This window comes from Tachysurus vachellii, chromosome 2, assembly GCF_030014155.1.
Source record: "Tachysurus vachellii isolate PV-2020 chromosome 2, HZAU_Pvac_v1, whole genome shotgun sequence".
In the NCBI taxonomy this organism is placed as follows: Eukaryota; Metazoa; Chordata; class Actinopteri; order Siluriformes; family Bagridae; genus Tachysurus; species Tachysurus vachellii.
In genome coordinates, this window is record NC_083461.1 from 28,160,993 (window position 1) to 28,188,492 (window position 27,500).

Below are 27,500 nucleotides of genomic sequence, written 5' to 3' on the forward strand. Positions count from 1 at the left end.
AGCAGAGTTCACCTCCACCATCTGTGTCACATACGCTAAACCGTTACGCTAATCCTGCAGGCTTCTCTTCTCAGAGCAAGAAATCTCCTGCTGAAGCACTCGAGGAAAAACAGGAGGAGACGGCAAGCTTTCAACGTGTGTGTGTGTGTGTGTGTGTGTGTGTGTGTGTGTGTGAGCGAGCCAAAGCAGAAGGCATGACCACACAACCACAAACAAAGATAAACTGAACTGACTTTTAGGCCTGGTGTCTGACCAAAAAACTTTTTCCGCTCACGTTTCCACGCCATTCTTTTCTTATATTGTCTTTTTGAAATAAACCGAGTCTGTGGAGATCCATCATGAAGAATTAAGTAATCCAAAGCATTTAAGTAAAAGCCTAAAATCACACTCATCTTCAGACGTGCTTCTAATTTCAGTTGAAAACATTTCTTCTCATTCGGTGGTTTGATGTGGCACCACATACAACTAACGGCTTTGTGCTTCCTGCTGCTGTTCCTGACATTCATCACTCTGGACTTTGGAGAAGCAGCAGGACGCTAAGAGGCTCACAGCTCCGGGCCTAAACATTTCGCGTGTAGTCCCTGGAACTCGCTGATATTAAGACGAATGAAGAGATTGATCTCTTTTCAGCCATTCCTCTGGATAACAACCATCAGTGCCAACAAGGCAACAGAAGCCCTTTAGGAGAACAAGTATTGATTACAAGACGTAATGTAACGTGGTAGAGTTTCAGAAGTAACAGCTGCAATGGTTAGATGTTCCTTTTCAGCTCTTCTGACGCTTCTGTTTAACTCACAAGAAATCAGCAAACACTGACTCTAAATCTTGAGATGATGAGGAAAACATTTTCTCTCCTCTGAAATGAATTGGTCATTGATTAACCGGTTCCATGTGGCTTTGAGTAGAGATTTAACAGGAGATCTAATGTCCAGGGGAACCAGTTAACACGAGCAAAGCTTAACAAAGAGCCGCTTCACTTCCCTCTGAGACAATGTGCCTTCTGTCCCAGTGCCACGCTGAGAGGACGAGCGCCAACAGCTGCCCCAAGCCTCCAACAGAACTAAAGGCCTGCCCACACCACAGAGTGGACACCATCCTGAGTGCTGAGGATAACCTGAGAAACTCCAAAAAACTGAGATCTCAGAAGGACAAATGTCTACTACTGACATAATCACACACTCCAGATGTCAAGGCACAAGATTAGAGATCTTTTTTTTAGCCTGGTTCCTCTCCAGGTTTCTTTCCTTGTGTTGTCTCTAAGAGGTTTTTCCTTGCTGGAGGAAGGATTTTAATTTCAAGTCTTTTAGGTTTGGTCTATGACCAAAAAAACAAAATAAAACAAGAGTCTTGGTAATAATCAATAATCTTAATAAAAGGCAAGAAAAAGACGTTAAAGAAGATGCAAAAAAACACGGAAAAAAGACGTGAAAAACATCTCCATTAAGTTTACACGTCTAGATTTCAACCAGAATCTAAAATTTTTTTAAAAATCAACCAGAATGCAGTCACATCCATGATATCCATGGCATAAAGGAAAGATGGCGTATCCATGGCGACCAAAGCCTAAGAAGCAGAAAAGAGACGCATCACTGCAGACCAATGACAACGTTAGCGGGAACTAAAGCTGTGAGCGAGAACCAAAGAACGACTTGTACCACATCAGACCATTAAAGCTGTGAGAAGGGAACTGAAGTAAAGTCGGACCTTCTGCGGCATCAGATATACTCTGAGGGATCGTTTGGATTTGTCTCTTTGGACTAGACAAATAGATTTGCATAGAATTAATAAATAAATCTCAGTTGTAAATTTTGCCTGATGATGAAATTGTGTCACAGCATCTGAAACATTTGTAGAAAAGGATGACTGATCTCCTGCAACAGTTTCTTGCTAGTGTGAACTAAGGACACGTGCAAAGCTTCTTAAAAGATTACCCAGGCAGGGACGCTATCCAGAAATCCTCTATTTATTAACAAAATAATAGTAATAATAACCCTGTCTTCAACCTTGATGAACACTGAACACACTGTACACTAAGAAAAGCCCACGGCTCCTCTCAAGACCTTTGGAAACGTTCTCAGGAGAATCCCTTCAGGCACAAAGTCTTCACAAAGCATGGCATTCCTGCAACGTGCCTTCTCACGCACTGACCTTCATAACATCAAGTGTACGGAGACTAGAGGTGTGCTCGAGCGCTTCGTGATTGGCATTCAGTCCTCACAAAGAGAAGAAAACATTTGCACTGCTCTACATTTAATCCACGACTCGCCTCTCAATGGGAGCGGATTCTTGTTAAGGCTTGGTTTCAGCACCAGATCTTCTGAGAACAGTGCAATGAATACGCTCTCGGTAGACACTCCGGCTGAAACATGGGCAAGTGGTGAAAAGGGCATGAAGACGATATAATAGAGAAAGACTTACATCCTCAGCATGACCTCATTGAGGTAGCAACCATCCACTAACTCCATGTACAGGGAAAGACTGCTTGGGTCGCTCAGGCTTGGCTGGACCACCGTTTTCACCTAGAACGTATAGAGAAACGTGTTATTGCGAAACATTACACGTATACATGCATGTTAGAGATGTGAAAGAAGAGGAAAATGGTTTATTTATCTTACTCACCCATGCCACCAGAGGAGTGAGCAGAAATTGCTCAAGCTGAGGTGTGAATACCTCGCTGTCCATTTTCTCCATTTACACACACAAAAAAAACGAGATAAAAAAACGAGATGGAATTCTAAACGATTTCCACAACCTCCAAAAAGAGCTCAGCTTAACAAATCCGGACTCATTTTTTTTTCTTTTTCTCTTCTATAATAAATTCCCCTATAATAAAGAAGCGCACAACGGAGACGCAGAACGTCCTGCAGTCACACTGTGAGAAATGAGCAGAAACGCTGGAACATCTCGTCTTCTCCTTTGTTTATCCTCATCTACATGTCGTGTTGCTATTTAAACACATCATCAATACTGATTAAGATTAAACAAAACCTCTGGACGTCACTGAAAACGTCCTGAAACACAAGTCGGGGGGGAAATAAAAAAAAAAAACCCGACAAAAATGAAGTAGATCCACCAACAATAAGGAGTTTAAATATAGAGATGTGAGAAATCCAGCAGGTTTAATACACACAAATGATCCCAGGGTGTGTGAGTGTGTCTCCAGTCGGCTCTTATTTCCAGCAGAAAGCTTCTTTTATTAAAAAATGGTTTTAATGAGTATCCCAGGAATGGGGATTTTGGCAGCGCTGATTTCCTGCCCGCGTTTCCATGACGGCGCTCCCCAAATGGCGCACACACGCACACTGCAGTCTGACCCGGATAGGCCACGCCCCCTAGTCTCAAAGCAGCTTTGCAGAAATATATAAATGCAAAAATATATAAACATTTTTTTTTATTTTTATATTTATTGATAAATTCATGAGGTGGTACAGAAAAAAAAATCTAAGAAAGTGACCTTTAGAGGATCCACATAAGACATAAACACAACATGAATAAACTGCGAAAACACGTGAGAAATTGCAGGTTTGGAAAATTAGACAATGGTATAAGAGGAATAAAACATCTCAGGATTGTGACAGAAAGTAATAATTAGAACTAGCATATGAGATTTTCCCTAATATTGTATCATTTCATTTCAGGTCACCAAAAACAGATTTATTGTCATGTCATATATGATATGATACACAGCACTGATTATGTAGCTACTCGTTAGTCACTGATGCTGCAGGACACGCCCTCTTTCTGTGAGTGATGCTCCTGAACTGATCATTACTGACCCCTTGTGGCGACTTTAGGTACTGCATGGTTGTTATTTACAATAAAATAGTAGATACAGTATGATGAAGTTACATGCACAAGTGTGTATAGTCCATGAGATTACTGGGGTGTGAGTGAGTGAACACAATGTGACAGATAAAGCTGGACTTTATCCTCTGGCCTGTGGAGACTCTAATGATTATTTTATTTAGGCCTCTTCTCCATTAAGTTCTCTACTGAGTTCTCAAATCAAATATAGATCGCTTGATTAATTAAGCCATTAAAACAGGAAATTAGATGAAGGTAAAGGTAGTATCTGTTCTGGAATGACGATGACAGCTTTACATTATGCTAATATAAAGTTCGTGCAATTAGATTAGACGGATGCTGTGTTATCTCCAACAGAGGGTCGAGTGTTATTCAAGCGTAAAATTGATATCCAGATTCTTGCATGACACAACATGCAATTACTGCAGAATCACTGCAGCTTAAAAACACAATGATGTGAAAAAAATGTGTCTGTACACCAGTGTTCATCTGTTGCCATGCCAACAGACCACCCGCTGCCCCGGTGATTGCTAGGCAACAGCAGCACCGGCAGTAAAGCCTTAAATCCTCTTCACAGACAGAGAAGAGCATCTTGTATACAGCTGTCAGGTCTACACTCATCACCGCATCTGTTTCATGGACTGGTGTAGAGATGGAAATTCGTGTTAAAGACTTCTATGTATTTCTAACATACTGTAGTGCTGGATCACAGTTCTTTAAATAGCCATCAGTTGTTCTAAACAGAAAACAGCATCACCACCAATTTCTGCTGTATGTATTCTAATAATGTAAACATGCATCTACCATAGCATCTAGACTATTGCTTACTGTACTCTGTACTACTGTGTACAGTAGATTACACAGTATTATATGCTGTTTATAATGTAAAACATGCAATACTATATGTAGAACACCATGTGTGTGTGTGCAGTACATTATATACTTATTACAATAATATTTATACCACACCATACTGTGCTATACCATACTATAACAGGTTCTATTCTATTCTATACACTTTTGTAGATGTTATAATATATATTAAATTATATTCTGTACAAATAGCAAACTATACTTTAGAGAACATATACAACACAATATGGTGCATAAAACAATATGCTATTATTCTGTAATATACTCTAATATATTAAACTAAACTGGAAACACAAAACAAGCTGCGTCACTCCATACTGTACATGTCTACTGTATTACTCCATACTGTACATGTCTACTGTATTACTCCATACTGTACACGTCTACTGTATTACTCCATACTGTACACCTCCATACTGTACACATCTACTGTATTACTCCATACTGTACATGTCTACTGTATTACTCCATACTGTACACCTCCATACTGTACACCTCCATACTGTACACATCTACTGTATTACTCCATACTGTACATGTCTACTGTATTACTCCATACTGTACACCTCCATACTGTACACATCTACTGTATTACTCCATACTGTACACGTCTACTGTATTACTCCATACTGTACACGTCTACTGTATTACTCCATACTGTACACGTCTACTGTATTACTCCATACTGTACACATCTACTGTATTACTCCATACTGTACACGTCTACTGTATTACTCCATACTGTACACCTCCATACTGTACACATCTACTGTATTACTCCATACTGTACACGTCTACTGTATTACTCCATACTGTACACCTCCATACTGTACACGTCTACTGTATTACTCCATACTGTACACCTCCATACTGTACATGTCTACTGTATTACTCCATACTGTACATGTCTACTGTATTACTCCATACTGTACACCTCCATACTGTACACATCTACTGTATTACTCCATACTGTACATGTCTACTGTATTACTCCATACTGTACACCTCCATACTGTACACGTCTACTGTATTACTCCATACTGTACACCTCCATACTGTACATGTCTACTGTATTACTCCATACTGTACACCTCCATACTGTACACCTCCATACTGTACACATCTACTGTATTACTCCATACTGTACATGTCTACTGTATTACTCCATACTGTACACCTCCATACTGTACACGTCTACTGTATTACTCCATACTGTACACCTCCATACTGTACACGTCTACTGTATTACTCCATACTGTACACCTCCATACTGTACATGTCTACTGTATTACTCCATACTGTACACCTCCATACTGTACACCTCCATACTGTACACCACACGTCTACTATATTACTCCATAGTGTACACCACACATCTACTGTATTACTCCATAGTGTACATGTCTACTGTACACCTCCATACTGTACACATCTACTGTATTACTCCATACTGTACACCACATCTGTATTACTCCATACTGTACACCACACATCTACTGTATTACTCCATACTGTACACCACACATCTACTGTATTACTCCATACTGTACACCTCCATACTGTATTACTCCATACTGTACACCTCCATACTGTATTACTCCATACTGTACACCTCCATACTGTATTACTCCATACTGTACACCTCCATACTGTATTACTCCATACTGTACACCTCCATACTGTATTACTCCATACTGTACACCTCCATACTGTATTACTCCATACTGTACACCACACGTCTACTGCACTACTGTATATTATATATTGTCCTATTCCATACTATACTGAATAGATACTCTGTTATTGCACATATATGATGTAGGTTGTATCTCATACTTTAGCATTTTATATGTACAGTATACAACATTCCAGACTACAGTAGAGAGAGAGTGTGTGTATATACTGTAAGGTATATATACACAGTGTATTTTTTTGCTATTCCATATTAGCGTATGTAATTTATAACATACTACAAAATTAACAATAATTATAGCGTATATAATAAGTAAATTTTATAGCTCAACTCCTGTGTGATGATAGAAAAACATTATTAATTCAGCATCTACTTCAAGTCTGCATCTGTGGAGAAAACACAGTTTAGTTTACACAGTCTCCTTTACTCTGACTGTAAACCCCCTGCTACATAAAAGGTGAATTAAACCCCACACAAACACACAAAAAAGACAGACACTTCTCCATCTCTGCTTCAGGGACCGGGTTGGTAGATAGACTTTATTTCTGGGCCTGAAACGATCTTAACAGACAGCTGAACTCAGTCCTTTTAATGATCATTAGCGACTTAAAAACATGTTACAAAGTGCACCTCTGAGGTACATGAGAATAAATCTTGATTAAACTTGTTTTTAAGGCCAATTTAAACCAAAATCAACACACACATTTGTTTGTGAGGGTTGCGGCGGTGAACAAAAATACATACATGAAGAGAAACAAAAGCGAAGGCTTCAATACTCGACCTTTAATCGTCACCTTCGGGCTCGGGGTCAAACAGACGCCTGAAAATCCCTCAACAGGCTGCTTGTAAATATGACCAGCGACAGGAACTGCATTATGTGGCGTGTTGTGGGATTATATTTTGTTGTAAAAACACTGCGTGCTGGTGATCCGCTGCACCGGGTTACAAACGCGTTGGCGAGGAGCCGAGCCTGCGCTCCTCCGAGTCTTGGTTCACCGACCCGACGCAACACAGAGACGCTCGGACACGTTTCCGTTCATCTGCAAAATGACTTTACTGCAGTTTTTAATACATGTTTAATATACGTTATTAAAATCAGCATCACAACTTCTTCAACTGAAGTTTTCTCCAACAAATAAAACAAATGTGATTTTAAAAAAAAGGTGTAAACGATCGCCCCGCATTAATGCGTGTCGAAAGAGGGGGAGAAACATGTACACTGGCATTTTAATCTTAAAAAAAAAACACCACCACTGAAGAAGTAAACAAAAAGTGAAGAGGGGGAAAAAAAAAAAAAAAAGTACTGCTGTATAGCTACTGATGATAAATTCATGACTGTGAGCTTCTAGTTTCAAGTCAAGGACACAGACAACATCCAGGTCCTGCTCGTCACACCCTTTTTACTGAACTTCAATTATTATTTTTTTTTATTTTGGTCTTGCCCCCCTGTCCCCCTTCCCCGCCCACACACTTATTTGTTCCCTCGACCTGACCAAATCAACAGGCTCAGCCAATCAGTCTTCTATGTCTAAGTAGCTAGTCCTGCTAGGCTGAACGGCTCTCTGGTGGAAAAGAAAAGGAAAGAAAAAAAAAAAAAAAAAAAAAAAAAAAAAAGCTCGGCTGTGATGAAGTTCATCCTTCCTGCTCACACAGCTCGACACGTCCGGATCACGAGGTTAAGGAAAGAAAACGGAGAGGGGTCACGTGACCGCAGCGTGGCTCGGCTGCTCTGGTGCTCGTGTCTGATGGATGCGCTGATGCAGGAGAGTTTGGGTGGTGTCCTAATCCTCTAGCTCTCCTAAATCCGGGACTCTTCGGCACCGTGGGATGGCAGACGTGTTTGTTTCTTTTTTTTCTTTTTACGAGCCGAGACGAGGACGCTTTCGTGGAGCGAGATCGTCTTCCTCATCCTCCTCGTCTTCTCCTTCGTCGTCTTCGTCATCGGGGTAGTCTACCAGACCCACCAGCCCGGCCTGGTCGATGACAGTGAAAGTGTTAGAGATTACGATCAAACGACCGAACGTTATACTAAACACCGCAAGTTCACTGTACGGTTCATCAGGACAGACACGCACCTTGACCACTGCGGTAGACGCCACGGTCGCTCCTTTAACCGAGGAGCCGTTCGGACTGCCGGGGGACGCGGACGGCGCCGGTTTCTCATTGTTTGCGTTGGCGGCGGCTGCAGAATGCGAGAAGGCGAACTTAAAACTGCCGCTCTGCGTCCGCTTCGGGAGGTTCTCTTTGTCCTCGCTTTCTTTAACTGCAACGACACGAGCTAGTTATAAAGACGAAGAGGAACGTCTTTGAAAAAAGAATAAACAATAAATACAATTAATTCCTTCAGAATTGTACACGCCAGGAATATTTTATTCAGAATACCTTTTTTGGCCCCTATGAACTTTCCGTAGCTTTCCGGAAAGTCTTCCTCGACTCTCTTCTCGACCCCGGCGTCCGCGTCGTCTTCGTCCTCTTCTTCGTTGAACCAAATTTCTTCGTCGTCGTCTACGGACCGGGCGTCACGGCGATACCTGTGAAAAGTTCCGATTTGTTTACATGTGTGCGTTTTAGAGGCAATGGTGTTACTCCGGGAATCAGATCATAACGATCTTCCAACACGAGAAAAACAGGACAATCAGAGCAGAATCTGTGGTAAACAAACGTCACCTGCTGATCCCTCGGCTCTGTCGGTTCTTCTCCTGCTCGTAGCGACCCTTCAGTCCTTTAAACGTCTGCACGTATTCTATGGACTCGAGCGCTTTGTAGAAATTGTCCACGATGTGAGCAATGAGTGACTTTATGTCCTCCTGTCGATGTGAAAGAATAATAAACAAATCATTTCAATTTTCACTTTTATAAATAGCATCTTTTGTTTTTTCTTTATAAACAAACCAAGATTCCTCACCACTTTGATGAACTCGAAGAGTTCGATGATGGCCGAGTTGAGGAGGTTGTATCTCGTCCCGTTGTCCAGCAGAGCGTTGATGACCGGCTCAAACAGGTTCCCTTTAATGATGTAGCGGTTATAATACTCATCCTTCAGTCCTATTATTCTCCTCATGAAACGCAAGGCACCTTCATAAACACACAAGTACACCACAGAGTCAGGACATGCGTCAGAATCAACACACAACTCGATTTAGTCTCTGTAACTGCGACTCACAGAGGGCGAGGAAGGTGTGTTTAGAGTTCATGAGCACCAGCACTCTCCGCAGCAGGTCCTTATTCATGATGTAGTTCTTTATGTGGTACGTGTGGTGCTCCACGCAGAACGTCAGCAGCTCCAGGATCAGAGCCAGAAGCTGCGCCGTCTGGAAATTGTCTGGAGTGGAAAAGAAAAAAAAGAAAGAAAGAAAGAAGGGCTTTAAAGCGAAACGAGAGAAAAGCACGAGTTCGAGCAGGTGATGTGACGTGTGGTGTTGACCTGGACAAACTGGCTTGACTTTCGTAGATCCTTCTGGTAAATCTACAAAACAGAAGTAAAGAGGAAAAAAATTAAACACTTAATAAATTCATATATTTTGGATATTTTTTTACCAAGATTAAATTCTGGTCTGTTTCAGATGTGTGTGTGTTTATTTTGTAAGTGTTCAACCGTCACAGCTCACCTTTCCTCTCCTCGGCCGTGTTGGCTAGCAGCGGCGCGGTGAGGACGTGCATGCAGTACTTGTAGAAAAAGCTGAGGAACTCCGTCTTCTCTGTTTTCTGGGGAGTTCAAGCAGGGAGTCGTCCTTATTTTACAACATCGTGTATAGAGTTATGTAGAAGCACTGAGAGGTGAGAAAGGAACTCACGTTGGTGGGCGCGAGCATGTTCTCGGGGTCGATGAGAGTACGGAGGAGCCCCATGAGCTGCACAGCACCGCCGAGCTCAGGATCCGAGTCACAGATCATCTGCTTTATCACCAGGTTTATCAGTAGGACATCCTGAACACACACACACACACACACACACATACATACACACACACACACGTCTCAAACAGAATTGGACGACTTCCCGACCTGCTGGATCCTTAGAGCTCTGATTTTATTTGTTTACGTTACAATTCTTTACATTTTAACCTCCTGTCTGAAACCGAAAGCTTGTAGTTTAGAGCCTGTTTTTTTTTATCCGATCTAATCAGGTTGTTGTGCCTTCACAGACTGAAAAGGAAAGCAGCTCAGGTGACGCACACACTGTTACCATAGCAACGCTCTTCCACACCGATCCTAGCCTGACTAATCAGCTGACTGAGCAGACGAGACGAGCAGAGCAGACGAGTTTATCGCAGGTTGTGATTTTAAGGAAAGTAATTTACGTATAGATAACCTGTGCAGCTTTGTGTTTGTACTCACGTCGTCTTCTGCCTGTTGTGGCTCCTGCATCACAAACTCTCGCACCATAGAGGGACTGAATTCCACCAGGTAGGAGAAGATGTCCGTAGCTGCTGCCCTCACCTGCAGGTCATCCATCCCCTTAAAAACAAAAAAATTCATTCTAAAAATCAAACTCACCTGAAGAAGAAATATATTACATCTTTAGACTCCGCCCCCTTCGTGCCAAGCGAGTCATTGACTCACCATGATGATTTCCAGAGCAGGTAAAATTCCTAGATTCGCCAACGTCTTGAAAAAAGCGTCTCTGTTTTGCGGTTGAAGTGTTTGTGAAAAAGCGCAGAACTCTTTGAAGAAGTTGACCTGAGGACCGACAGAAGCACAGACTTCGGTTATGCTACAGATGTCACGGCGCGCGTTTCGGTGGAAATAAACACAACCCTACCAGCTCTCTCCTTTTCCCATCTTCCGTGGCTTCATCTGTGAGCTGCGCAAACACTTCGGTCAGGAATTTCTCGTCCTCCTAAAGATCAGAGAAGGAAATAAACAAAACAAAAGATGATTTTAGATGTTAAATACGTTACTATGTAATATAATATACAACCGATGCCATAATCGATCGTGTCACCTTGTTGAAACAGGAAGTTATAGATGAATGTCAGAGGTCCAGAAGGATTTTCCGGTAGAACCAATATCTGACTTTTTAAATAACTTTTCTGAATCTTTTCTCAAAACACTTCCAGACAGAACAGCCACGGTCTTTATTTTGTGCCAAAAGTTTCATTTTACCTACATTTTCGTCCTCATGGATAAAATATCAGCAGCAGAAGTGAAGTGAGGTGAAGTGAAAGTAAATTAATAATGATAAAGATCTGCTATAACAGTAAATAAAGATATGAGATTGTTTTAGTGTCATTTCTGGTGGCCGTTATTGCTGTCCGAGTGAAACAGCTCACCTGCAGCATGCTGACAATCTCCACCTTGTTGAAGAAGATGAAGGATGTGAGCGTGGAGAGGAAGTTCTCCTCGAAGACAGAGGGTGTGGGCAGGATGATGTCCTGGATGTACTGCACGCGGTAGGTCTGGTGGATCTTCTGCCTGAGCTCCGAGTCTGTGATGGGGATCACCTCCTTGAAGCGTGCCGTGTTGGTGAGGAAGTCGCGGTGCCTCCTGGGCTGGACGAACGCCGGGTCGTACTCCAGGCAGCCCACCACGTCCATGATGCACTCGTCCGAGAACATGACCTCAAACAGCGCTGCTTTGTTGAGGAAGAGCGCACCACGTATGATTTCGTAGAGGTGGCGCAGACCTTCGTGCTCTCCCAGCTCCTCGCATGTCCTGAAGAGCTGCAGCAACCTCTGCATGTAGCCGTCGCTCACCAGCGCCAGCGCCAGCTTCTCCCTGCGAATCGGAGAGGACAGGACGGAGGTCACCAGGTCTGCGATCTCCTCCAGGCGCGGGAGCTCGCAGGTGGGAAGCTTCACCACGTGGCTCGTCTCTGGGATCTCCTCGAAGCGCTCCTCCTCGGACTCGTCGATGGGATCCTGGGTGATCTCCACAGACGGATCTTTACCCTGGACCTAAACGAGGATGAGAAGATTTTTACAGTGAGTACACGTGAGTGAGTGAGCAGGTCTGTTGGGTGATATGGTGACTGTGCATAACCGTGTGCGAATAGCACAGGACAGAGAACGTCCAGAGAACGTCTAGAGAACGTCCAGTCCACGTTCAGTGTTCAGGACTGATTCCAGAGCCACGTTACAATATAAAATTGATATAATAATAGATGACGTTTGTGTGTGAATTTTGTGGGCATCTTCTTTATAACGTTTATGGCTCTGTTTATTATCTCTGACCAGAACTCCAGTGGAGTTTAAGAGAGACGTGCGAGTTCGGACAGTTTACCTGACAGATCTTCTCCCAGATCTCATCGCAGCCTGCCTTTTCCTGGAAACTCAGAGCCAGGTCATAATTCTCTGCCTCGGACCAAACGATAAGGGTGTCCTTTAGAGAAACGACATGAATCAGAAATACACCGACAAACTAGTACACAAAAGACAAGCAGTGAACATGAGCCCAACTCACCTGCTGTTTCTGATACGCCGTGTTCGGGTTGATTTTGGACTCCAGTAGCAGCGAGCCTGAGGAGGACAAACAGGAAAGAAGAGAGAGAAGAAAAAGAAGAAAAAAAATTCAACTTAGAAACTTGTTTAATTGCCAAGAAAAAAAGACACATGATAAATAAATCAACATTCCTAAGAGGATTTTCTAGTTGATTGTGTATTTTACTATTGATTGTGTAATTAATCATCGACTCACGACAGCTTGTATCATGTTTAAGGTTAAAACAACTCAGTGTTCATAGCGTGTTAAAGGATCAATGTCCTTTTTTTTTTTTTTTTTTTTTTAGCATTTTTAATTCATTTTTAAACAAACAAAAAAAAAAGCATCATAACAGAACTGTGATGAAGTCTGAACGGGGATAAACATTCCTACAATTTTAAAAATACATTTGTTTGTTTTTTATTGTTATATAATTTATCATTATATAAAACATTTGTTGAATGTCTCATTTATTTCACCTCACAGCAACAGAAATCCTTTACACTGCTGGTTATATCTCATAATATACCTAAAGATGATGTTTACACTTCAAGTCTTCAATAAATAATATAAATAAAAGATATTTACTTATTTATTTATAAATAAATAAATGTAAAAAAATGTATAAAAGCTATAAATAAAATAAAAGATGTTTACACTTCGAGCATCATTTTATTAAAATAAATAAGTAAATGTAAAAAAAAGGAATAAAAGCTATAAATAAAATAAATATAAATAAAAATATAAAGATGTTTACACTTCGAGTATTATTGTTAAAATAAATAATAAATAAATGTAAAAAAAAATGTATAAAAGCTATAAATAAAATAAAATATAAAGATGTTTACACCGAGTATTATTTTATTAAAATAAATAAATAAACAAATGGAAAAGCTATAAATAAAACAAATAATATAAATAAAATAAAATATAAAGATGATCTTTACACTTCGAGTATTTTTATTAAAATAAATAAATAAAACGACTATTTGACCTTTGTGTGACACAAACACATAGAAATGTAGAAATGACACTTATTTAATACTTTAATTCATAATTCACACTTTTGTGTAATAAAATAATCAAAAATTTCTCTAAATAAACATTAAATCTGAATAAATTACATTCACAAACGTAAACATTTACATTAGTTACAATATTACATTATACATAATATAAAGATTAAGTCCGGTAGTAAACACGAGCAGTTATATACAATTATTTTATTTTTTATCACTTTATTTATAAATCAGTCCTATCGTAGCTTAGCTGACTGTTAGCTTAGCTGACTGTTAGCTTAGCTTTACGTGTTGACTGGAAATGTTTTATTTATTTAATACAAAATTGGGATATTCGGCATCAATTATTATTATATTATTATATTAAACAAAAAAACAAAAAAGTAAAAAGAAAAAAATTCTAGTCATTAAAGATAGTATAGTTTACAAGCTCGCGCAGCAGATTAGCTTAGCTTAGCCTAGCTCTCGGGTCCTTACCATCTGCCTCGGCCCGCACCAGCAGCGCTATACCGTTTAACCGATCCACATACGCGGATGAGACGTGTCCGGTTCCCTGGTCGTCCCATTGACGCTCCTCATTCAGCGTGTACACTTTGACACGCCGTCTCGTATCCGACATCCTTTATATCTTAATCCCTAAAATCCTCCCCTGAAATACGTCTCTTTTTTCCCTCAACCCCTACTTTCACACTTCACACTTAATAACCGCATGTTACTGGATAACTACAAACGGAAAGAGAACGACTTTTAAGCACTAAAACACAACAAAGTGCTTAACGTTATCCGACATGAACGCTTTTTTAAAACTACCCGAGTGTCGTTTTTCGCTATTATAGCTCTAACACAACGACCGCCATCTTGTAACCCGTAGTTATGGCTGTGTCCCAATTCACTAACTCGTTTGCTCGATAGGTTTCCTAGCCAGCCGCAGTTGGGCGGAGTCTCAACGACACCCGAGCACTCTTCCTAGGACACTAGAACGCTTATTGGAGCGCAAACCGCGGCTATGTCCGAAACCACACCCCACTCCCTATTGAGTGCACTATTTTAAATGTCCGCCATTTTGTAGTCACGTCCGAAGTAAGAAAGAGCAGAGTCGATTCCAAACTGAGTCGGTATAAGAGAGTCGACTCGATTCGACTCGTTTCATTATGAAGTAGAAAACAAGAAGCAGTTTTACTTTTTGGAGCTTTAACATTTATGGAAAAAAAATCCGACTTGACCTTTAATCCGTTAATATTGCCATTTATTTATTTCTGACAAACGGATGTGGTTTAAGTGACATTGTTGTGCGGAGTCGACTCCATTGACTGTATCGACTTGAATCAGAATTAGAGTCGACTCTCAGAATTTGTGAATCGAACAGAAAACGTAACGGTTCTCTACACGCACGTGTCTCGCTCTAAGCCAATCACACGTCGCACTCTGACGTCACCACCGCCCCTAAGGGTGTTTTTTTAGACTTTGGTCAGAAAAACTAGTAAACAATCATTTGTCTGTTAAAACAAAAAAAGGTAATAAAAATGGACCATTAATGGCACCTATGACCCATAAAACCCCTTATTACCACGAGTGTCCAAATACATTTGCTATAATCTGAGGTTACACACACATAAAACCTCTTGAATACCGTGTGCTGTAGTTTTGTTTTGGTTTTAAACCCTGTATTAACTCTACATTTATTTGATTAAACTCTTGTGTGTGTGTGTGAAGCATCATGTTCAAAGGCAACAACATTTTCTGGACAATGAGACTCATAATAAACTGTTATGACACACAAATTATACATACATAGGGTGCCAATTGTTTTGAAATTGTGTCTGAATAAACAAAAAGGTTGAAAATCAGAAAGGAATAAACACAACGGCTACGACTGTAGGTACAAACTGTATGTACATTTACGTTAAGATAGTTTCACAACATATACACTGTTTGTGCGGTAAAAACAACTCACACAACGTCACTAAATGGTCACCCGCACCTGCGTCCCAGAACAAACACTGTGATTATAGGACAACGTACATCGTTTGGGGTGAACACATGACCAGAAACAGGTGACGCGGTGAAACTGAATCTGGCTCAACTGCGGAGTCTGATACAGAAAAACTCAGTCTAAAAGTCAGGAGGAAGGTGATGTCTGTTTGTCTGCTGCTCCCATGGTGATGCTCTGCCTCTCGCTCAGCGTCTTCACTACCGTGGCTGCGGGAGACTGCAGCACTTTACGTGACAGCCTCATCCTGCCGTCTGTGGGATCGCGTCCGAAATATTTCACCTGCGATATATGGGAAAGAAAAGATGGTGCGTTGGTTTGGTTTCACCATCTAATGATGTCTGATCTCCAGCCTGATCTTCTGTTCATCACACACATACACACACACACACTTCCACATACAGCATAAATCAATCCTAGTATAAGAAACACGATCCTATGCCATTTCAGAAGGACAGAAAAGCTCAGCGATGGTTTATACTGCGATCGTAATTCACACCTTATTATCAGATGTTGGAGACGCAGAACTCACCTGGATCTGCTGGCCGACCTCCAGTCCCAGAGCACTGGGGTGTTTGATCTGTAAAAAACCCCAACAAGACAGCGAAGAAGATTTTCAGGTCACTAAAACACACCTTACAAAATAATACAGATTTAAAGCTTTACTACAAACAACTCCCTAAACTCTGAGACGTTCACTCTAATCAGGTTGCCAGATCTGGACCAGGTAGTAGATGTAAAACAGGTATCTCAGATTTTGTGTTTTAAAAGGATGACGGTGTGAAATTAGCAGCTTTAAAGCCTTCCTTTTGTAAGTGCAATCTATTTTGAGGTAGATTTATTTTTTCGCTTGGAAATATTTTACCAAGATCTGGCAACCCGGCACGTCTAAAGTATTTTATCTTTTATTCTTACCCGTTTATGATCAAGCTGCGAGTTGTGTAGAAGCACAGCGCTCATGTTGGGATAAAGCTTCACCATGACACCACTGTCTCTGCATAAACATCACAAACACACAGCCATCATCGATCCTCAGATCTCTAAAGAACAGAAACCCAGCTGAGCTGAGAAGCAAACATGTCAGTGTTCACACACACCTGAGTTCACACATACCTGACTTCCGTGATGGTTGCCGTGTACACAGCCCCGAATTCCAGCTGCTGTTCCTGCTGTAAAACAAACAAACAAAAAAATAAAGTGTTTGATTATTTTTTTCCAAAAGATTTTCAAAAGTTATAAAATTGTGACAGGAGACAACACACGTCGTCTTTGCAGATGTCGTTGATGAACTCCTGAGCTTCGTGCAGCGCGTGAGGAGTCGGAGCGAACACCGAGAACGTCTCCTCGTCCACCGAGCTTATAGTCACGCCTGGAAATAAAACACGGCCAAAAGGAAGACCGAGAATAAAACCTGAGCTTCGAATCTTTTTGTAGTGACAGGAATCAAATATAAAATAATACATAGAGGAAGTCAATCAGACAGAAAGAAAGAAAAGATGACCAGAAGGCACCAAAAAATACAAAACGGATCAAAGAAAGAAGGAAAACAAGAAAGAAAAGCACACGTGTGTGTGTGTGTGTGGAGACCTGTCTGGGCCTGTAGTCGGCGGAGGTTGTATCCTCCAGGACCAATGAATTGAGATCTTCTGGAAATCGGCACACGAACATTTTCTTAGACCAGAAACACAAAACACTCATTTCACACTGGGAGAAAACAAACAAACAAAGAAAGGAATTGGAAAAAAAACCACACGTAAACTTTTTCTATCTGTCGAGTTTCATACCAACAACAGGACCGTTCTCCTTCCTCGAGCTTCTGGGCTTCGAAATGGTTTTATTCATGATCCCTAAAATCTCTCTCTTAGCCACTGAAACAGAGAGAAATGAGTGAGTGTGTGTGTTTCTGTTTGTGTGTGTGTGTGTGCACGTGTATCTGTTGGTCACCTGTCGCCTGCTGGATTGCCTCCATTACAATTTTCAGAGGAAGTCCTGGGATCTTAACATCAGCCTGAGACACAAAAACACACACATTAACAGATATAAACACACACATTAACAGAAACACACACATGAAAATGTTCACCCCACAGCAGGGTTCTCTGTCATACCTGTAGTGCAGTGATGCCTTTGTTTGTTCCAGCCATTTTAAAATCCATGTCTCCATTATAGTCCTCAATCCCCTACAATCATAACACACACACACACACACATAAAACATTACACAAATAAAAAATTTAAGTTGTGAGCAAATTAAAGCAAAACATTTGTAGAGAATAGTGGGCTAACACACAGAAAAAAAAGAAAGAAAAAGAAAATATTTCTCTTGTATAAGAAATTTTATAACAACAAAAATAATATAACAGGAAAACCAACAAAAGTACAAAAGAAAGAAATATAACAGTGAAAGAAAAAGTGAGATGGGAGAGAAAAAGAGAGAGAGAGCAATAGTGAAGGTGAGTGCGGAGGCAACAGACTCACTAATATATCAGTCAGTAATCTGTAGTCCTGAATCTCAGAGAGTTTCTCAGGGTTTGGTTTGGAAATGAGACCCACAGCCACTCCAGCCACCGCTGAGGAGATCGGAACACCTGAGAACACAAACTGCTGATCAACACCTGCACTAAACACCTGCACTAATCACTCTATATTTAATCACTAATCACTCTATATATTTGTATAGAGAGAGAGAGAGAGAGAGAGAGAGAGAGAGAGAGACAGAGAGAGGCAAAAGAAAGCTTACCCGCATCCATTAAAGCCAGACTGCCTCCACATGCCGATGCCATGGACGATGAGCCTACGCAACACACAGGAAGTTACAAAACAGATCACAAGGTAAACACCGTTAACGAGGCTGACGTCAGTATCAAGGCATACACCTGTACAAAGGTATACACCAGTACAAAGGCATACACCTGTACAAAGGCATACACCTGTACAAAGGTATACACCAGTACAAAGGCATACACCTGTACAAAGGTATACACCAGTACAAAGGTATACACCAGTACAAAGGCATACACCTGTACAAAGGTATACACCAGTACAAAGGCATACACCAGTACAAAGGCATACACCAGTACAAAGGTATACACCAGTACAAAGGCATACACCAGTACAAAGGCATACACCTGTACAAAGGTATACACCAGTAACTACATTGACGGCAGTAACAAAGTAAAGACCAGTAACAAGGCTGACATCAGTAAAAAAAAAAAAAAGCTGATGGCAGTAACGAGGTAAATATCAGAAACAAGGTAAACCTCAGTAACGAGGTAAACAGCAAAAGTGAGGCTAATGGCCATAATGAGGTAAACAACAGTAATGTTGACAATGACAATGATGAGATATTCAGGACACTCACCGTTGGACTCCAGAACCTCGGAGGTCACTCGGATGGTAAAGGGGAAGTCTTTAGGAACGACGGGTCTCAGGGCTTTTTCAGCCAGAGCGCCTGGACAGGTACAAAGGGAGAAATAAAGCATTAAAAAGCTCTGAGAGGTTATTAACAGATATAACCACATATAACAGCCACGACACACCGTCACTCACCGTGACCAAGCTCTCGTCTGTTTAGTCCTCCCATCTTCCCGATTTCATTCGTCGCATACGGAGGAAACTGAGACGGAAAAACAGAAAAGCAGAAATTCCGTTAATGGCTTCTATTAAAGGAAAGCAGAGCTGGATCAAGTGCTATTCTATACGCTGCTGAAAAACGAGTGTGGAAACCATTTTGGTGAAACATTTGTGGTTAAATTATTTCTTCCTTATTCATTGTATTAGTATTTATTTATTTACCTTGAAAAAAAGCCAGAAAATCAAACTGATATTTATATTAGGTTGTTTTTATTTATTTATTTCATGCATATATCTAAATACGTCACCAGAATAACTGGCCACACCCACCAGTATAAAATGGCTTCTTTTATAAAACTAAATAATTTCTCGTACATTTTTAACTTACCTCATAGTGGAGCATGAAATTCTTGTCTTTTATCCCACTATTAGAAATAAAATAAATGGTAAGAAAATAAATGTTCAAATAGCTCCAACAAATGAGTAAAGAACAGAAGACCATATGTATTAGAGAGAAAGTATTTTTATGGTCTTAAACCCAATCAGACGTTGGAAAAAAACACTTCTTTTGAGGATAGAAATGCTATTATGGTGTCGTGTTGTGTTTCGGTTCTGATCTCTGGTCAGTTTTTACCTCAGAGCCGTGGTTATGATGTCCGTCTTTATGCTGGACTCTACAGAGTCGAAAGTTACTGAGCAAAGCACCTAAATCAAAGGTAAAAAATCATTCTAATCAAGTGCAGATAAACATATGACTGTTTTTATTATCACTGCTCTGTCGGACCTGCGTTTGTCCTCTCTGGAAGAGAGCAGAACCGTGAAGAGGTTTGAAGATGTCCACTTCACACGAAATGTCTCTTAATGACGTTAAGTCTCGGCCGTCACACCTGAAACGTCAGAGACGTTGTGTGATGTGAATGAATAACGCTAGATGTTAGAGAAACAGTACGGTGAATACGAGAGGAATTAGAAAAAGACGTCACCTTCTGTACTCAGTCAGCACCAGGTTACGGAAAATATCTTTAGAAATCACGTTGAAGGCCTCAATCACTTCGAATGGCTCGGCTTGAGGAAATTTCTCTATGATGCAATAAGAGGAAAAGAACCAAAATTATTTGGCATTTCTCAACTCCATTTGCCACACTGTATGTTACTAATGTAAAGCCACTAGTGTTAATGTCATTAGTGTTACAGTCACTGGTGTTACAGTCATTGGTTTTAATGTCATTAGTGTTACAGTCACTGGTGTTACAGTCATTAGTGTTACAGTCATTAGTGTTACAGTCACTGGTTTTAATGTCATTAGTGTTACAGTCACTGGTGTTACAGTCATTAGTGTTACAGTCATTAGTGTTACAGTCACTGGTGTTACAGTCATTAGTGTTACAGTCACTGGTGTTACAGTCACTGGTGTTACAGTCACTGGTGTTACAGTCATTAGTGTTACAGTCATTAGTGTTACAGTCACTGGTGTTACAGTCATTAGTGTTACAGTCACTGGTGTTACAGTCACTGGTGTTACAGTCATTAGTGTTACAGTCATTAGTGTTACAGTCATTAGTGTTACAGTCACTGGTGTTACAGTCATTAGTGTTACAGTCACTGGTGTTACAGTCACTGGTGTTACAGTCACTGGTGTTACAGTCATTAGTGTTACAGTCACTGGTGTTACAGTCACTGGTGTTACAGTCATTAGTGTTACAGTCACTGGTGTTACAGTCACTGGTGTTACAGTCACTGGTGTTACAGTCACTGGTGTTAATGTCATTAGTGTTAATGGCATTAATGTGTCATTAGTAGACAAAAAAAATGCAGCCACCTTTGACTTGCTCCTCTGTGTCGAGTCTGATTTTATTCACAGCTTCGTCTCTGGAGATCTGCACAACCAAGACAGAGCACAATGTGACAGAGAACAATAATAAACAACTATAAACAATTATAAACACTATAAATACCTTATCATGTGAAAAGTCTGTGAAGACTGCATAGATCTTCTCACCAGCAAGTCTGCGCGCGCGCACACACACACACACACAATAAAGCTCATATAATTACTTGATTGGTTGACGGAACAGAATAAACAACAATGAAGTAAAAAAAGAAGTAAAAAGCAGAATGAATGATTTTTATTGTGTTTAGAACAGTGTGTAGCTCGTACTGGCGTGTGTACTCCACCATCTCAGGAGGGGCAGTGAAGAGTTTCTGTGGCGTACGCTTCACCACCTTGAGCTCTCTGGCCAGCTGCTGGATGGCATGAATGATCTGCTGCGTGTGTTTCACTCCCAGTTTAACAGCATGACAGATGTCCTGCTGGAGAATGTTCTCAGCAGCTGCTTCCATCATCACTGCAAAACACAAGCAACAAATAAGGCACTGAATCGAACGCAGTAAGTACTGAATCAAATAGAGAAGCTTCTGAATCGAACGCAGTAAGTACTGAATCAAATAGAGAAGCTTCTGAATCGAACGCAGTAAGTACTGAATCAAATAGAGAAGCCTCTGAATCGAACGCAGTAAGTACTGAATCAAATAGAGAAGCTTCTGAATCGAACGCAGTAAGTACTGAATCAAATAGAGAAGCCTCTGAATCGAACGCAGTAAGTACTGAATCAAATAGAGAAGCCTCTGAATCGAACGCAGTAAGTACTGAATCAAATAGAGAAGCCTCTGAAACGAATGCAGCAGGTACTGAATCAAATGCAGCAGGTACTGACTCACCCACTTGGCTAGAAGGAGCTCCAGCTACCACCAGATTGAGGGCGCTGGAGCTCATCTCTTTCCGAGTTGGGTTCACAACAAACTCTCCTTCGATCATGCCGATACGCACAGCACCTGTGGCGAGAATAGCACCAACATTAACTTCACACACACAGACACGCACACACAGACACAGACACAGACAGACACAGACACACACAGACAGACACACACAGACACACACACACACACACAGACACACACACACACAGACACACACAGACACACACACACACAGACACACACACACACAGACAGACACACACACACACAGACAGACACACACACACACAGACAGACACACACACACACAGACAGACACACACACACACAGACAGACACACACACACAGACAGACACACACACACAGACAGACACACACACACAGACAGACACACACACAGACAGACACACAGACAGACACACACACACACACACAGACACACACACACACAGACACACACAGACAGACACAGACAGACACACACACAGACAGACACACACACAGACAGACACACACACAGACAGACACACACACAGACAGACACACACACAGACAGACACACACACAGACAGACAGACACACACACAGACAGACACACACACAGACAGACAGACACACACACAGACAGACACACACACAGACACACACACACACAGACACACACACAGACAGACACACACACAGACAGACACACACACAGACAGACACACACACAGACAGACACACACACAGACAGACACACACACAGACACACACACACAGACACACACACACACACACACACACACAGACACACACACACAGACACACACACACACAGACACACACACACACAGACACACACACACACAGACACACACACACACAGACACACACACACACAGACACACACACACACAGACTCACACACACACAGACTCACACACACAGACAGACACACACACAGACAGACACAGACACAGACACAGACACAGACAGACACAGACACAGACAGACACAGACACAGACAGACACAGACACAGACAGACACAGACACAGACAGACACAGACACAGACAGACACAGACAGACACACACACAGACACACAGACAGACACAGACAGACACAGACACAGACACACACAGAGAGGGAACTATGGGCTCACCAACAGGTCCATTCCAGGGAATATCGGAGACAGCAAGAGCAGCAGATGCTGAGAGAAAACAGTAACAAGAAGTTAACTTTATTGAATTAAATAAATAAAATAAAAAATAAAAGCCAATGAATAAATAAATGGATTCCTCCACATCTACACTGAACCTTCTATTCCTGGGTTTCAGCTGATTTCAAATCAACAGTATTAAACGTTACAATGCATCATGACGTCTCTGAGACTGGATTTAACATTTGAAAACAAGCAAACAAACAAAAAAAATAACCAAAATCAGAATTAGGAGCTTTCGCACCTCCATTGATGGCGAGGACGTCCGGATTGTTTACACCGTCAGCAGCTAAAATGTTGCACAGAACCTTCACGAAGACAAGAAACGCATTTCTGTCACAGTCTGGTTAGCGTGAACTCGGGTGAAGTAGAGTGAACTGCTGAAGCAGGAAAGTCGTACCTGTGTGTCGTAGAAATATCCTGCAGGAAACAGCGGCCTGATGGAGCGATCTGTACACAGACACAAACACTGATTACAATAATAATTTTTACATCAACTCACTGACTAATGAGCAGCTCTGTGTATTAACAAGCTCAAATGTTTTTATCCCCAACAGACTCTAGTTGACCTTTATATATCTGCTGCAAACCTTTTTTTATTATTATTATTATTTATTTTCAAGAGTCAAGCAAAAAAAGAAAGACAAGTCTGACATGACTACAAATCTACCTCACAGAGGAAGTGAAAAAAAAAATATCAGAGCCTTCAGAGATAAGAGAAAAGAACACCAGCACAAAGATAGAGTCAAAGGGTTGAAAGAAATAACTGAAAACAACACAAAAAAACACAAAGAGCTAAAAAATAATAATAAATAATAAATAATAATAATAATAATAATAATAAAACAATAAAACCAAACAACAGACAAAGAGGAAACTACAACTATACTTAATAAAAATAATAATAATAATAATAATAAAAAAAAAAGAAAGCCAAAGTGTGGATGAAGTACAAATAACAACTAAAACAAAACAGTAAATAATCAAGTAAATAAAAACATAACTAAATAACCACAAAGATGCAACCAAAGAGTGGATAATAAATAAAAACAAAAACAGTTTTGGAGAATTGCATAAATACTAAAGAAAAAAGAAGAAACTCAGGAAAAAGTGCTTAAAGAAATGAAAAGTGGATAAACGTAATTTTTAAGTCACATTCAGAAATATTACTTTAAATATTTACACTAAAGTAAGGGTGCATAAACTTTTGCTCTAGCGGTGAGTGTTTAGCTGCTGCTTGTTTTACACACCGATGAGTCTGCTGGTGAGAATCTCGGAGTCGCTGATGCCTGTTTCTCTCCGCAGGTAGTTGGTGGGGATTCGTCCAGCAGCCGCTGCTTTCTGCCTGTAATCCACCTGCAAGCATCATACCAACAAGTCAGACAAACACACACACAAACACACACACACACACACACAGACACACAAACACACAGACACACAGACACACAAACACACAGACACAGACAACTCACCACCAGGGGCATGAACTGTGATGGTGAAGGTTTGGTCTTGCTGACGGCGGTGACCATCACTGAAGTTTCTCCGAGCTGGAAAAAAATGAATGAATTAAAAATAACCCAGCAGGACAATAATATGTTGTTTTATTATATATAACTTTAATAGCTGTTAAACATCTGTATCTTTCTGTATCTATTTGGAAGTTTGTTTCTTTGTGGATAAAAGCATAACGCAGTGACGAAGGTGTGGAGGATTAAAGCTCACCTGTACAACAGAACTACCGTCTGCGAATCTCGCAAGCTTCCCCGTCGATATCTCAAGTTTCCTTAGAAGACAGGAGAAATGAGGATGAGGACGAGAATGAGGATGAGGACAGACATGACATCTGAGCAAGATCTGAAACCACTGATGAATAAAAAATAAACTTTCTTTTTCTAAATCTTTGGCTTTACGCGGCTGAACAACATCACATTCAACAATATTTTGTTTACAACGTACGAAAAAGTGACAGGAAGTGAACAGTAACTCAAATAATAACTATTTACAACCATGAAGAGTAGAAAAGCATCTCAACACAAGCCACACATCAAAGCTCGAGGTAGTTTGGGCTTCAACAGCAGAAGACCACTTCAGGATCTGCTCCTGGCTGCCAAGACTGGGTGACTTTTATTATTTACTTTCGTATTTATTTTTTTTTCCCCCAATAATTAAAGACATTTAGATTTGAGTTTGAGCAAAAAAAAAAAAAAAAACTTTTGAGATGAGAAAGCCTTGAGATTTACTACAAGCTACCCAGGTGCACTTGATGTCTATCAGGATCAAGGTTTAGATTTATTTATTAATTATTTATTTATTTACACATTTTTACCTTCCATCTAAATCCACTCCAACTCTCTTCTCTGTGCTGTGACTGGACCACAAACTCCTCCGCGACAGCGAACAGCCGAATGTCAGCAACCGCCTCATGTTAACGTTTCACCTCAAATCTATATCAAAATATTATAATAATAATAATATAATAATAAAATCTTTACAATCTAAACACATCAACATTGTGTCACCAGGGTGCCGCCATTTTATCAAATCACGTGACACGGATTCTTGCCTTTCGTTGGCTGAACTCCTGCGCGCCCTTCGTTATCCTCCGGAGCGACGCGCTGAGCGAATGGAAATAGTTCCTAGACCACGTGTAGAATTATTAAAATGGAAAATTCGATGATAGAAAAATGATTAAAGTTTTCTTTTTTTATATATCATTTCATGAAAAGACGATTAGCTTGTATTTAAAAAAATATATTAAAATCTATGATTTTCTCTTACATTTTGTACCATTGTTAAAGCACATCATTTATACTACATGCAAAGATCCCATTGAAATCCCGTTACTTATAAAAGTATTAAGAAATTTCACAGAATAAAAAAAAAAAAAGTTAAATTGATTTTAGTAACTTTACAATATACTTCAGTATTGTTGCTGTTGTCGTGTCACTGGATCTAACATTAGTTTTAATAAAATAACAAACAAATATTGTGTAAATTAAACGTAACGTTACGTTACAGCTCTGCGTTTAAAACAGCGTAAGTTTAAGAATAAATAACTCGTACGATCTAGTGACGTCTAGCAATTTTAATATCTAAACATGACGTATAATGTTTCGAAACAATACTTACTCTAAAGTGCACAATAAGAAAGGTTTTAAAATCGAATAATTCATCTATTTTGGAGCAAATATCTATAAGGAGCAAGATAATAAAAAGTAAATTTGTGTATAAAATCAAAAAACGATCACAGAGTATTGACTGATTTGCCTTGTAGTTATTTCTTTTTGTAATTTCATGTCCAGGAAAAAAACTACCACCATAAACATTTGCTAGACAGGCAAAAAAAAAAATTTTTTACTTTATTTTCTCCCAGGTCTGATCGAACCGTGATCCAGTGCTTCAGATTGTCTGCAGTAAGATCACATTTGTGTGGCTGGTTCCTGAATTTATTTAGATAAACATACAGTATTGAGATCTACGTGAAGATCGGAGCAAAGAGAAACGGCGTACGTCACCTTGTTCGTGTTTCTCGTTAAAATAAAATCGAGCTGAAACAAAAATACATCTGAAATTATATGTGTGTGTGTGTATGTATATATATATATATATTTTTTATATATAGCTACGGGGGGCACGGTGGCTTAGTGGTCAGCATGTTCACCTAACACCTCCAGGGTCGGGGGTTCGATTCCCGCCTCTGCCTTGTGTGTGTGGAGTTTGCATGTTCTCCCCTTGCCTCTGGGGTTTCCTCCGGGTACTCCGGTTTCCTCCCCCGGTCCAAAGATATGCATGGTAGATTGAGTCGCATCTCTGGAAAATTGTCCGTAGTGTGTGATTGCGTGAGTGAATGAGAGTGTGTGTGTGCCCTGCGATGGGTTGGCACTCCGTCCAGGGTGTATCCTGCCTTGATGCCCGATGACGCCTGAGACGCACAGGCTCCCCGTGATGCGAGGTAGTTTGGATAAGCGGTAAATGAGATGAGATGAGATATATAGCTACATATCCAGTAAAATGACTTATGAAGGAGAAAATAAAGAAAATAATGAAAATTCTATACAGTCAGATTTTCTGAATTTTTATCCAAAGCAGGGAATAAATAAAAACAGCGTACAGAGAAGAAAAACAAAGCAAAGCAGACGATGTAGAAAACTGTGTTTATTAAAG

The 27,500-nt window shown here is 40.4% G+C and overlaps 4 protein-coding genes across 6 annotated transcripts in view; all 4 read right to left on the reverse strand.

Moving 5' to 3' along the window:
* ccdc88ab (coiled-coil domain containing 88Ab) overlaps positions 1-3,302 on the reverse strand; it is a 48,740-nt gene extending 45,438 nt beyond the window's left edge. For both annotated transcript variants that reach the window (XM_060864142.1, XM_060864141.1), the window contains exons 1-2: positions 2,620-3,302; positions 2,419-2,519 (exon numbers count right to left, since the gene is read on the reverse strand). In XM_060864142.1, coding sequence (XP_060720125.1) covers positions 2,419-2,519; positions 2,620-2,691 — 173 coding nt within the window. In that variant the 5' untranslated portion in view covers positions 2,692-3,302. The remainder of the gene's footprint in view (positions 1-2,418; positions 2,520-2,619) is intronic.
* Positions 3,303-6,882: 3,580 nt separating this feature from the next.
* LOC132841692 (serine/threonine-protein phosphatase 4 regulatory subunit 3-like) lies at positions 6,883-14,695 on the reverse strand. The gene is made up of 16 exons (XM_060864144.1): positions 14,286-14,695; positions 12,772-12,827; positions 12,592-12,690; positions 11,643-12,266; positions 11,132-11,209; positions 10,933-11,049; positions 10,708-10,827; positions 10,165-10,296; positions 9,979-10,075; positions 9,795-9,836; positions 9,534-9,692; positions 9,276-9,445; positions 9,038-9,177; positions 8,753-8,901; positions 8,446-8,633; positions 6,883-8,343 (listed from the first exon to the last, which is right to left on the reverse strand). Exons 1-16 carry the CDS (start codon positions 14,425-14,427, stop codon positions 8,230-8,232), a joined length of 2,427 nt encoding a protein of 808 aa, XP_060720127.1. The 5' UTR covers positions 14,428-14,695; the 3' UTR covers positions 6,883-8,229.
* A 987-nt stretch (positions 14,696-15,682) lies between these two features.
* On the reverse strand, positions 15,683-25,879 carry LOC132841693 (polyribonucleotide nucleotidyltransferase 1, mitochondrial). The gene is made up of 28 exons (XM_060864145.1): positions 25,663-25,879; positions 25,059-25,119; positions 24,809-24,883; positions 24,584-24,689; positions 23,734-23,783; positions 23,578-23,641; positions 23,277-23,324; positions 22,090-22,203; positions 21,530-21,716; positions 21,327-21,378; positions 21,191-21,248; positions 20,355-20,451; positions 20,156-20,258; positions 20,006-20,076; positions 19,760-19,796; positions 19,348-19,414; positions 19,160-19,249; positions 18,539-18,592; positions 18,277-18,386; positions 17,907-17,978; positions 17,743-17,806; positions 17,583-17,666; positions 17,386-17,469; positions 17,061-17,167; positions 16,912-16,967; positions 16,714-16,792; positions 16,331-16,378; positions 15,683-16,080 (listed from the first exon to the last, which is right to left on the reverse strand). The coding sequence occupies exons 1-28, from the start codon at positions 25,758-25,760 to the stop codon at positions 15,928-15,930; spliced, it is 2,289 nt and encodes a 762-aa protein (XP_060720128.1). The 5' UTR covers positions 25,761-25,879; the 3' UTR covers positions 15,683-15,927.
* A 1,597-nt stretch (positions 25,880-27,476) lies between these two features.
* cfap36 (cilia and flagella associated protein 36) overlaps positions 27,477-27,500 on the reverse strand; it is an 8,321-nt gene continuing 8,297 nt past the window's right edge. For both annotated transcript variants that reach the window (XM_060864147.1, XM_060864146.1), the window contains one exon: positions 27,477-27,500. This exon is cut by the window's right edge and continues 601 nt beyond it. The gene's annotated coding sequence lies outside the window, so the exon portion shown is untranslated.